Source organism: Hakea prostrata, chromosome 4, assembly GCF_041222555.1.
Source record: "Hakea prostrata isolate BN-2017 chromosome 4, UWA_Hpros_2, whole genome shotgun sequence".
Lineage (NCBI taxonomy): Eukaryota > Viridiplantae > Streptophyta > Magnoliopsida > Proteales > Proteaceae > Hakea > Hakea prostrata.
The window spans coordinates 9,913,192-9,926,399 of record NC_142603.1 but is presented as its reverse complement, the minus strand read 5'-3'; the positions used below and the strand labels follow the sequence as shown (position 1 = coordinate 9,926,399).

General features: G+C 38.1%; 1 protein-coding gene across 4 annotated transcripts; it reads right to left on the bottom strand.

Moving 5' to 3' along the window:
- Positions 1 to 2,679: 2,679 nt before the first annotated feature.
- Positions 2,680 to 11,626, bottom strand: LOC149017731 (S-adenosyl-L-methionine-dependent methyltransferases superfamily protein). Of its 4 annotated transcripts, none has more exons than XR_016172857.1 (9): positions 10,181 to 11,626; positions 9,919 to 10,068; positions 8,275 to 8,545; positions 8,046 to 8,138; positions 7,626 to 7,800; positions 7,256 to 7,498; positions 6,864 to 7,058; positions 5,003 to 5,306; positions 2,680 to 3,468 (listed from the first exon to the last, which is right to left on the bottom strand). XR_016172857.1 is itself a non-coding variant. In XM_089152055.1 (8 exons), the coding sequence occupies exons 1-8, from the start codon at positions 11,003 to 11,005 to the stop codon at positions 5,108 to 5,110; spliced, it is 2,151 nt and encodes a 716-aa protein (XP_089008181.1). In that variant the 5' UTR covers positions 11,006 to 11,626; the 3' UTR covers positions 4,863 to 5,107. The 4 variants fall into 4 exon arrangements, 2 of the variants coding, with proteins under 2 accessions (XP_089008181.1, XP_089008182.1); XR_016172856.1 differs by lacking the exon at positions 2,680 to 3,468 and adding an exon at positions 3,488 to 4,713; XM_089152055.1 differs by lacking the exon at positions 2,680 to 3,468 and having other exon boundaries at positions 4,863 to 5,306.
- Between the last annotated feature and the right edge of the window lie 1,582 nt (positions 11,627 to 13,208).

Here is a 13,208-nt window from a genome sequence, read left to right as displayed (position 1 = left end):
TCGCTGGAGGAGAGACAACAGAGCAACAACCTCAACCTCGTAGAAAACGAGGGAGACCTCGTAAGAATATCCAAATCGATACTGAAGTTGAGCAAGTGAAAAATCAAGAAGAGGAACAAAAAGAAGCAGCAACGGTTGTGGAGGAGAGCGATTCGAAGAGAATGAAAAGCAGCGACGTGGAGCAGCAGATGAAGGGGACATCGTCATCAAGCGTTGTTGATGTGAAAGGAGGAACTGGACCATCTGATGAAAGCAAGACTAAGGAAACACAAACACCTTCAGAGACCAGAAGAGTGAGGAGAAAAAGCCAGCCTCGGAAGAGCACTTAATCTCTTCTTCTGTCTAATCAGGTAAATACAGATTCACACAGAAACAGACAATTCGATTTCTTTCTCTCTCTCTCTCTCTCTCTGTGTCTTAGAGACTTGTGTTTGATAGATGGTTTGTTGATTGCTGTAGTTTTTAGCTTGGAACAGCCAGAAGGCAATACGATTGAAATCTGAAACTGTAAAATGAGAAAGAAAAAAATGGAAACAATTCTTTTCCCATCAATATGTAGTGAACGAAGCTCCTGAGTGGAAATTTGTGAACAAAGCTACTGAGAATCATATCAGTTACATATCTGGATTGCTCTTAAACTCACTCCTTATGACCTACGTAACTACGTCTCATTCAAACTTTGCAGATGAACGAAACTGGAAACTAATGAAGAACGAAACATGTGTTGCTCTTCAGTTTCTACCAATTAATAAAACCAACATACCCCACTTGATTAGGTAGGTCTAAAAATTAATGATGCAACAAAGAACTCCTACATCCACTGAACCTGCAACTCATCTTCTCCACAACAACTCTCGCTTTTGAAATCAAACCATTCTAATTTCAAGTTTAATTCCACTGAAAAATTATCTTTAAATCATCCTTTTCAAGAATAGGGTGAAGAAGGGTTATCAGAATTTCTAGCGTTCCTCAATACTGCATAGGTATATGGTTAGATGTGAAATAATCGAAGAAGAGAAAGGCGTGATAGGATAATTTTGGAATGAAAAGAAGGGAAAAAAATGGAAAAAGCGAGATTTCTTTGGAGGCTATTTGGTCGGCAAAACTTTTCTTTTTATTATCAACCACATACCTTTGGAGGATTTTTTTTTTTTTTTATATATATATTTTTAAATTCTAGTGATACTTTTCCCTCAGTTGCGCTCTTTCACTCGTGCCAAACAGCAGGATTTTATACCCCTTCATAAAGCAATAAAGGTCCAAAAAAAAATCATGTAGGAACCTTTTTTCAGTCACCATCAAGTAGGCCCCATTTTATATCTGGTGTTAAATGAAAATAAAAATTTTGGATCTTAATGACCCTCATTAGCCTTTGAATATTGTAGAATGATATTTCAATTTTGGGGAGAATGTAGTCAATGTACACAACTTCATGCGATTGCAGGTTGCAGTTATTGATGAAATTTTCTTGCCTAACATTCCAATTATAAGGCCACATCTTGGTGGATTAAGAGATTCTTTTTGCTCCAATTTTTAAGTTATTTCAGATTGGAATGGTAGATATTGGTAAATAATTTTTTCCTTAAAATGAAAATTGTCTTTGAGTTGTATTTCCATTTTTATCCTTGATGATTGGTCAAAAGTCCATTCATGTCAATTAATCGGTATTGGTCTCAACTAATATATGAGACTAATTTCTTTTCATTCATTCACTAGTAGAGGTAGTGGTTTCGTGATCCCAAGCTCACTCACAAGCGGTTTGGTAGCCGCTATGTCTAAGGTTTGAATCTCTTCTAGTAATTTGTTTCTCACATTGGGTAGTTGTGTGCTCTTCGGCTTGGGCATGGCCGCATGGGGTTACTATTGGCTTCTGTGGATTATATTAAGCCTTCGGTGAGGGCTATCCTAATGAGGCCAATGTTTGCCCTAGTAGTTCACAGGGCTAATGCTTGCATAGGTCAAACTTGAAAGTCCCAACATTACCTAGCAGGGGGCTCAAGAGTGCCACTATTGCATCCCCTTTTTCTTATTAAAAAAATCTTTTCATTCTTAATTTCTCACTAAGAAAAATTATATATGTTTATGCAAAGGATGAGAGGAAGAGTTCAATCAGGTGAAGAAATGAATACATAAAATACAAGGATATCTCATTATTTTCATTCCTAATTTTATTGGTATTAGTAGTTCACTGTTTAAGAGTTAGGGTGTTTGGTGTCATCTAGGTCCCATAGATCCTTTTCAATCTCAGTTTGGGAATTAGAAATTGAATCCCTTTAGTATGGATGGTGTTTCAGTTCTCAGTTTTTTTTTAATGGGGGTGGGGGATTGGAGTTTCAATTCTCAATTCTCTAACCTATGATCTAAATTCTCAAAGTCAAAACACTTCCTATCCTTAAAATCAAGTATTTAAAGCCTTCCACTGAAGAGAAAGAGCATTTTAAAAAGAATCTAGGAATTGGAAATTGAAAGACCTTTATTGGGTAAGTGCTTTTTAAGTGGAGTGTTGGAGATGGAAGCAACTTTACAGGCATCAAAACGTATACAAAACCAAGCAGTTGCTACATCAGCCACTTCATCAGATTGAGTCTTAGATCGTACATCATGTGGTCTGTGCTCCTTTCACATCTTTTCATTGTATATTACGAAAGGACCCATTGTAGGTGCCATTTTTTATTTATCTTATTAGAATTTAGAGGTAAGTCCTCCTTCTAATGTGTAATGAAAAAATGTAACGGTAGCATTGCGAGGTAGAGGATCCCAACTCCCACGACGCCATTAGCCCTTCTCGAAATAGACTTAAGGAGAAAAAGAGAAACGAACCATCTTTAGTAGTACTGTCAAAAGCCAGTCAATAATCTTGGTCCCAGTTAAATTGATTTAACAAGGATGGTTTCAACCCTTGATTAGTTTAGTTCAAACCCATAATGGAGAGCGAAGACCACAGAAACAAACTTGCAGCCTGAGCCAGTACATATCAGTCCATGGGCAATGCCTGAAGGGTTTGAATGCTTTGCATTTGGAGACTTTCTTTTTGTAACCGAGATGACATTGCAAGAAGGTTTCATCGAAAGAGATGCTAAAGCTGTCCAACCCCTCACTGATTTAGACAGGTAGCTAAAACAACAAAGTTGGGTTCTGGGTTGTCATCAAACACAATTGCATTTGCCTCCTTCGTCAGTTTCTGCATTCCTAAAATTTATTCTTTGATGCTGTAGTCATTGACCACCAGCTTAACCCACTATTTCTCGAAGAATTCCTCAGTGGATTCGTTTCCAGTTCCTGAACAACCAATATTGCCAATTCACTACTACAAAGGAACTGGTAGCATTGTTGCGAAACTCACTGAAGGTCAATCATACAAACCAGATCCATTGATGTCTCGTAGCTGTTCCCCATTGTTGTACATCTTCTCATTTATTGGCTTAGACGACAAGATTCTGCAATTGGGTTGGTATAAGTGGACCCCTTCTGCAACAGAGGGATTCCAATTCCATAGATTTCAGGTTTTATAACTTTACAACAGTTCTCAGATGCATAATAATGGAAGCAACATGATGTGTTGAGCTTGACTCCACAGCAGTCCTTTACGAGCTTGGGAAAAATACATCAAGAACACTGTGTCCAACTTCTAAGTCATCTGAATTATTGCTGCATCCAATGATAAGCAAGAGACGAAGCACAGAATGGTGAATCTGGGTTTAATAACTCAAATTTAGTAACCGGGTGTTTCTATAAGTCGCCCTTCAGTTATAGTCTTTGCTTATGATGATAATGCAGCGTCATTCTATTTGGTTCGTAAAAGACAAGGCTTTGGATGCTCTTAATGTTCAGTTAGAAATAGTTAATGAGCATTTTTGGCAGTGCTTGCATTGGGAGCTAATTAACTCATGCATCACCCAGCATGAGCTAGATTTTTGGTGGTCTTGGTATAGTGATCACCATAGGATTTAAGAAGTGTATTACTCAATCTGATTCAATAAAAGCTGCCTGAGTTTTTAAGTAGCACAAAGAGGAAGATGGAACAGGCTGGATTATTGATTCCCTTCTCCTGGGGTGAAAAGATTACAAATAAAAAGGTTCTATACTGCCCAGAAGCAAATCAATCTCCGGTAGGAACACAAGATTCTATACTGCCAACCACCAACTTGATCAATAAGACTTGCTAAGGTGAGGGTTCCCAACCTAACTGAAACCCTCATACCCTCCCCCAATCCCCTACCTAGAAAAATAAAAATTTAACCATTTCCTTGCAACTGTTCTGCTTGTTTAGAATTAAAACCCACATAAAGGAAATTCTTCAAATAGTTCTGCACAGTATGTAAGATTTAGAACTAATTGTCCTCCTGAGTTTTCAGAAATCCTCTCCTCCACAGTTTTGTGAGGGTTAGATGTTCCTATAGAAACACAGAATCTTTCCCAAAAGCATGAGCATTCATGAGCTCCAGAGACCTATAAAATGTCAGTATCTTTTAAGTGTATTCACCTTCAAGCTTCAGGGCGAGGCAGCTGATACAACTTATCAGTGAGAACAAAATCAGATAAAATGTAATGCTCTAGCCATGAGAATGAAGAAACTCATAAAATATTCTGGCTTGACTTCTTTCAACAAAGCAAGCCATCCACTAAACCTTCCATTCTCTATACACCATGAGGACTGGATAAACATTTTGACTAGGGCTGGCCATTGAGTCTCAATTCCTCGAACGATGAAAGCTTCATCCACAATAGATTTCAGTCACAAAATTTTCCTATGTGGAACAATCAGGTTTTACCCAAGACGGAAGACGCATATCATGAACAATTATTACAGTTTCACACAAAAACCGCAACCCCCCCCCCAAAAAAAAAAAAAAAAAAAGAAAGAGAGAGAGAAAGAACACCAACATAAGAATGCTGTGATCATAGATATGAGCACAAAGATAAAATGCCATGATATATTTCTCACAAGGACTACAAAAGAATTGGTGTTCCTCATTTGAGATAAGCAAGGGAAAACACTTACCTCACTTTCTGTGGTACAGAAAAGTAGTAATGACACAAGGTCAGGTTTCTCTCTCTTAGATGACATGGAGTTTAACCGTCCAATATAAACTGCCTGCACAAGATTTTATGGCCGCCACATTGTTTTCTGAGCGCAGATTATTCCCTCCTTATCCTTTGCATAAGTCATTCGGATCTCCCAATGCAAACTTCTGAGGATTACCTCCAGAGGATCCAGTACCTCTACCTTGTCACGTATAATGACCCAACCACCAGGACGTAGTATCCGGTCCATCTCAACAACAATCCCCACAGGCTGCTTACATCTGCAAAGTCAATTTATATTAGGTTCAGAGATAATCAAATATCGCATTTGGGTTTTGGATACATGATTCCTTCCAGATCCTCAGTATTTATCTAAAAATATGCAATTCATAATGTCTTGTCAAAACCCACAAAAAATGTCCTCTCAGTTTCTTCCATAAACATGAAGCAGGCTGCTGGAGCAAGCCTTCACATGTCCATTAGATGGTATGATTCATGAAGTCAAATAATTGAATATATCAGCATAGTTTCCACAAGTTCCACTGAGGCATTTTTTCTCCATATAAAGAAATGATAGTTAACTGCATAAGTTGCCTCTATGACATCTCCGAAGGTTCCACAAGAACCTACAAGAGTCCTGTTTTGTATGATGCATTTATGTGTTATTTTCCCTGAGAGAGGTAAAAGAATACAACCATACCAACAACAAAAAACCCAGCTTTATTCCAACTTAATGGGGTTGGGCTACATGGATCCAAGCAATCACAATGTGGTGAAAACCAAGGTCCAAACAAAAGGGGAATGAGGAGATGGAAAAGGAAGGGTGGGGAGTTACAAGAGATGAAAAATGAAAGGACAATAAAAGGAAAGAGGCACATCCCAGCAAGCCCAGGAGAGTCTTACGTAAATGGGCTGTATCAGTAAAACAGTGCCCTCCAATAAGCCATATTGGCAGTCATACTTTGAACAGCATGTCCTTCCTAACAACTTCTCCTATGGTCATTTTAAGTCTGCCCCTTCTGCTCCTCCAATCGTGATTATATCACTCCTTACTGGGGTGTCCCTTGGCCTCCCTTGAACACATCCAAACCATCTCAAACGACTTGTAGATTGAATTTTCTTTTCAACTACTTGCATTAATAAATTCATTTAAGCCCCTGTGACTCCTTGAATTTTCTTCCATTTGAACACCCTAGTGCAACCTCTGAGTTTTGATTAAGCAATCCTAAACTCTAGCTGAAAACACCCTCCCCCACCAAAATAAAAAATAAAGTCCAACTTATTCCTTCCTAATGACAGTAGATACGGACATAAATACATCCAATCTCTGGAATTTTCAACTCTTGCTGCCTAATTTCCTTTAACTTGTCCGGAATCAAGCAGCAGACGTGTTTTTTTGTAAATTGTCCTGTATTGGAGACATTCATGTGAGCTCTATATTTTCAGAAGACAGATGAAAAAGAAGTCTTGTACTAAAAGATATCGATAGAACTTTGTATAGTGTACTTTGGTAATAAGTAGCTGAGATCCTAATCATCCAAACTGATAGTCAGAGAGGCCACATCCCACACTGGTTTGGTCCAAAACCAGACTGGGCGGATATTCTAGCTATATGTCAATTGCCTGTAACTTCACCACCAATCAAGTTAACACACTAACAGGAGCAGGCCGGCTGGACATCCAAGGGGGAACCACCGGCCTAAATAAGAGAAGGGACTGGTAAGGTGAACTAATTACTGTTTCATTGATAACAGGGGCACCCCCCTCAGGCATGATGAGCAGAGACATAAACTTGGATTACAAAGGAAAACATTAAAAAACAAAGTTATATTCTTTACCTGCCTCTAAGCCGTGAGAAGAGATGATTAGCATGCAAGAGGTCATATGATCTTGGGTAGGTGCCAAAAGACTCGCACCAGTCATGGTGGATGCCCAAAAGTCCACGCTCATATATGATGGCAAGGGTATCTGGTGCATTGACTGGGACCACGTTCATCACCCAAACTTTCTGAGATGACAGAGCAGCTGCAAATCTGTATAGTCACAGCAAAATTAGTACTTTGCTCTTCACCAACTATTCACAAAGTCATCCTTCCGCTGAAATGGAGCAGTACAGAAGAAACACGGTAAGCAAGAAAATAAACTACCCTCCATCAAACTCAAAAGAGCTCATATACACAACAACAAAATTTCAAAGAAAAAAATTGATCAGGTAATGTAGCTGGTATACCCTCCATAAATTGATTTCATGTCCATAACATTTCGCACCCTTGACCAGTCAATACCCAAGCCATTGAGATAGGAATTGTCAACAATAGCCTTCCAGTGATGAGTCTCTGCAGCCACTTTCTCTTTGTCAGTCAACCAATCATGAAAACTTTCAAGCCTCTTTGGCCATTCCTCAGGCCACTCAGTTCCTCGTTGTTCAATTGCAGCCGGAATGGTATGTAAGCAAGTCTTTATTGGAAAATTCCTGTTATTCATTTACAGAGTCACATATCACGTAAAGGCAAATGATACACACACAAAATTCATAAAATGTGCATGCTAGCCCATATTGGAAAACGAAAGCACAGCAGAAGCAAGTCCTCCCAACTTACCATGCTGCATCTGGGTTCTCATTCTCTTTGCACATAGGAGGGCTTTTCTTCCTTCTTAACTCATAAATATCATTTGATTCTGGTTTCTGATAAATCTTAACACCCAGTTCACTGTTTTCATCCATTTTATATGCCAGGATATTCCAACAAATTGATGCAGTCAATGAAGACATAGCTGGATAAAATAAAAAAATAAAAAAAGACACATGAGAATAAAAATCAATGCAAAACTTAAAGTATATATATAGGCTATAGATATCGCAGCCTCTAATGCAAGCTTAATTTGAATGGTATCAAGACAGGCTGTTACTCTAGTAAAACAACAGAAAATCTATGCCCAAACAAATTTATAAAGCTTTCTTTGAAAAGATGACTTTTCAGTAAATCATCCATTCTAAATTTTAAGCACTTAAGGTGGACCTTCTTCCTCTTCAACGTTCTCATGTTTGGCAGACAATATAAAGTAACCACCAGGTCGCAAAATTCTATTCATCTCTAGAAGTTTTTTTCCCCCTGCAAGTAGAATAAACAAATTGCAATATTAAGAACTTTACTAATATGATAAAAAGAAGAGTGATAAGAGTATATTCACTATAACTAATAAGAGGGGAAGAGGAAGGAGGCAAAAGGTAAACCAATAAACACAAACCATTTGAATCCCAGTGTATGCCACATCCACCACAGTGGATGGCATCAAAAACACCACTAGGAAAAGGAAGCCTTCTTGCGCCAAAAGGGCTTACAACTGTAGGGAAACCACGCTCAAGAGCAACCTGTGCTAAATCCACTAGATCATCCTTCAAGCCCAATGAGAGAGTTAATACCTCCTTCTCAAGAAGAGAAGCTACAAAGCTTGAGTCAGTGCATCCAATGTCCAGCACTATACGGATATTCTTTCCCCATTCAATATCAGGTACCATCTATTGCATCCAACCATATTTCAAAACAAGAAAAATGAGTTCCCCCTTGTCTGGTAACATTTATTAAAACTAAGAAATATCAAAAGCATAAAAAATCTTCAGAAATTTGACAAACTAAAATTTCAATATAGGACATATCTTTTGAAACTCTTAGATCAACTTTCAGAAGTTTATGTCACTGCTTTAGAAGAGGGCCACTGAACTATATTTAGAAGCCTGTCAAACATTGATTGAAGTCTTATAAATAAGTAGCTAAACCACCAATTAATGCAACTTGTTATCAAGTTAACCATAACAGAGTGTATTCGATAATATATTAGCACACCCAAGTTTTCCACTAGCAGATACTATTGTGTAGGTAATAGTATGCTAACTTCAGCCCTTACATTCATTGTGCAAGAAGTATGAGAGTTAAAAATTGTCCCAAATTAAGAGGTGATCGTGCAGCTCTCTCTTGGTTAGGCTCTGGAACTTACAATTGATCTCCCATTGCAACATAGATCATTCGTACTAACACTCAAGAAGAGAGTAACAGTAGTTATTCTGAGAATCCACTCACAAACATTTCTATGATTCAACTAGAATCAAAGTGATGGTTTACTTTGTCAAACTGTTCCAGCCACAGCCTTATAAACCCCCCCCCCCCAACCCAAAAAAAAAAGAAAGAGTAAATAGAACACAGACTGCAATCAGGGGATAAGAAATCTATACACTGAATAATAAACGCAGCACTTGTGAAATGTGATGTCATCTGATACTTCCCAGTATACCCGCCGCTGTCCAACTCATCACTTAAGAACACCAAATTTTGCTACTAAAGGAATGTGACAGTCCTAGATTAGAAAAGCGCATAGCGTCCAAAGAAGGGAAAAGGCAGACTAAGTACAATTGCTTTTACTCTGTTCTTATTGATTCTGCCAAGACCATTCCTATATTACTACCTATTGAGTACAATAGCTTTTACTCTGTTCTTATTGATCCTACCAAGACCATTCCTATATTACTATCTTCCTTCCATGGTTTGACATTGGACATCACAATAATTTCAAGGAGACTGGGAACAATGATAATACAAGGATATGGATGGCAGTAGCATATTCCTTCCTATGGTCCCTTAAAACTCAAGTCAAGGTGTTCATATCCTCAAAAGAAAAGAGAGTCTCTTCACTGACAGAAATACTCAATGAGATCTCGTATGCACCTTCACAAATTTGCTTCCTATTTCTTTTTTTGGTGAAATTTGCTTCCTATTTCACCGATAAATTTTACAGTTTCTTACTTAACCATGAATAGTTCAGTGATTGCTCCAACATATATGGATTACTTGAACATTACTGTATTAAAGAGGCCTTGTGAGAAAATTTGACCCTCACCTCATCAATAAATTCAATGTAGCTAAGGACACCACCCTTGAACTCAGACTGATCTTCAGGAAAAGTAAGATACTGTCCAGATTCAACCAGCCAGCTCCTTGTTTTAATAAATGCAGTGAGTTTTGGATGTGCCACGTTGCCATATAATATCTGCCATCCACAGAATAACATTGAGCAAGACAACAAACAATGAAATGTCTACCATCTTTGGACAATAGAGGAGCAAGGAGGGGAAAGAAAATCCAATAATCTTCTCATGTACCTTAGATTTGCTCTCAGGCCAATACACTAGAGATTGATAACCCCCAGTTGGAAGAGGAACCAGACACATAGGAGATGTTCCTGGACAACTCCTTTCGCGATGCCGGTAGCTTTGAAGCGCCTTTGTGGCATGCTCAATGTCAATACATGGAATATAATTGTATTTACTCCTTACATTACATAGTTTCCAGGTGTATTGAGCTCTTGAATCGAAAACTGGTCCGAATTTCTTCTTCTTCTTCTCTTTATTAATTAGTTCCTCAGTTTCTTCTACTGTCTTCTCTTCATTCAGCTGGTCCTCTGAGTCATTCGAATCACCATCCTCAATCACCCTGCCATTTTCTTCCTCAGCATCATCCACCTCTTCTTCTTCTTCTTCTTCTTGTATCAGCTGGCCCTGATTCTCTATCTTTTCGGGTTCCCCATTCTTTGATCCACCTGACACACGAGTATGATTGGAGGATACCAGATCAGGTTTTTTATCCTTCTTCCCATCATTGCGATTATTATGATGGGAAGCATGCCTGGCACTCTTTTCCTTGTCCTTCCCTCCCAAAATGGATTCCACAGTGTTATCACTACCTTTGGAAGCTTCACGTCCACTGGGCTCTCTCTTCTTATGTCGAACCCTTGAATCTCTCTTCTCAGCCGCCGAAAAATTTTCCTTAATGTCACTAAAGCTACTTCTTTGGAATCCAACAGATGAGGACGACAAAAACGTAAACCAAATAAATATGAAACAGAGACCCAATAAAGACACGGCGATGAACTTCAAACAGAACCCATATGGGCGTCTAACGAGGCGGAGAACCCGCGCCACTGCCATCTAAATAGTAATCAACTAGGAAGATTCATGGATCTTTGTCAAAAATAAAGGCGCATATGTGTTTGCATAGGGGAAACCCAAAAAAGAAAAACCCACCAAGATTTCCACCCAGAACAAAGAAAATCCTTCTAGCAGTAGAGAGGGATCCACAGACTCAACAAAAGAAGAGGGGACTCAAATAGAGTATCAGCTGAAGTCAGAAAGATACCCAACAAGAACAACTAAAAATAATTCAGTCCAAACTGAGGAAATTGCAAGGAATTCCCAGATTCAAAAGAAAACTGAAGATGGGTTGCAGGTAGCAGCACTGCAGCTGGTTTTTCTTACATACATAAACAACAGTATTTTTTGATAGAAAAGACCACTAAATTTGCAGGGGACGAATAGAAAAGAAGGTAACATAGAGAGATGGATTTGTTTATTAAAAATGTCACGCAGCTACCTTCAAAAGCTCGTCAGCTCACTGTCGGGGAAGTCCTCGATCTCTTCCTTACTAAATACACGGGGAGTGAATCTCTAGTCCCAGATCGCAGCAAACCTCAACAACAAAAGATAAAAACGAGCTCTTTCAACGGCTTAAAGATTCCATTTGTGAAAATTTTCTTACAATGATGTAAGCAAATTCCTCGGGCGCCGAATAAAAGGGGGGGGTGCACAAAATATGACGCATGATTTGGAGCAGGCGACCGGTTCACCCCCTCCCCCCAAAGGGGCGAAGGAGTTTACGACGGGGGGAATCTCGCGGCCCGCTCGGAATCACCTTACAAAATTGGAAATTAATTACTCTCTTATCGGATGGTTCGTGAGATTTAGAAGTCCATAGACTACTCTGTTACCAGAATTTAGGATGGTTGTGGAGCTTTATTAGTGATTGATATTTTGATAAGTTTCATTAAGAATAATACTAATACCAACTTTTTCAATTCACATTTTTTTTATAGATTCTTCCTTTCCATTTACTTTTCTTTTTTTTTTTTTGGGGTAAGATTTTTGTTATGGTTATTGTTATCTTTAGAATTAAGACACCTGCTTTCGTGAACCAGCAAAGTTGCTTCAAATGTGAGCAAGGAATTAAAACTAATAATATTTAAAGCAACAAACAATTTTAGGGCTTTGTTAATTGTCACAAATTTGTCATCAATGGACATTGTGTTGTACAAGAAAATAACTAAAATAACTAAATTTGGAAAATTTCATAGGACTTGAAAATAAAATAGAATTCTAGCAGAAAATTAAGACCAATTGGAATTTGAGAATGAGCTAACTGTTTGATAAAACCCTTAGAAATTTCTGGCCATTGAATGAATGACCTCTAATAGTGAATTAATAGTGACCATATTTGCTGCCCAAAAGCTGAATCACTCTAGATTATCCAGTGAGATGCCAGCAAGTAAGTGAAACAAAGAGATGAATCTTTCTTTGTTGTTGTGTAAGTGTTTATAGTAAAATCCTCAAACCATGCGATGGTCACTAGAATGGATCAATTGACTTATCTGTGTCAAATCCTTATTTCCAACTACTGTTTTGGAAAATCATGTGAATTCGTTTAGAAGAAAAATCAATTTCTTTTGCATTATGGCTTATTATTGCAATTGCATTTGTTCTGCACAATGATTAAATTGGTGGTGGAGGAATTCTAGAGTTGTGGGAGCCGTTATATATAATACATGGTATAGCATTATTACCAAATGATTGCTAATATTATTTCTTCAGCCATCAAGTAGGGTAGTTAAGCTTGCTTAGCATGAAAAAGGAATTAATTTTCCTTTTTTCTTTTCCTTTTTAGTATAGAGGTTGACGGTTGAGCTAGCACAGGTTATGCAATCGTTTTCAGACATAATTTATTTCAATGAAACACAACTGTAAACATTGATGTATTCATCAGTTTCATCCAATATCTCCTCCTGAAATGGCAGGAAAAAGTTTGAATCATTCAAACCAACAGAAGAAAGAAAAGGAAAAATGCTTCCATAAAATTTATAGATGAAGGAACTACATGCCTCTCAGTACTATATATACTGGCATTTTAGACCAAGCCAGTAGATGAGTAGGAGAAATATCTCAAACTTAGCATTCACATAGGGAGAAAATAGAGAGATCAAAGGGAGTGAACTACAAGCACTGGATCCATCATTTTCCTTGATTATTGTCTAATGCTAGCTCACCACAACAACAAACCTCCACCACAGCACACAGGAAAAAG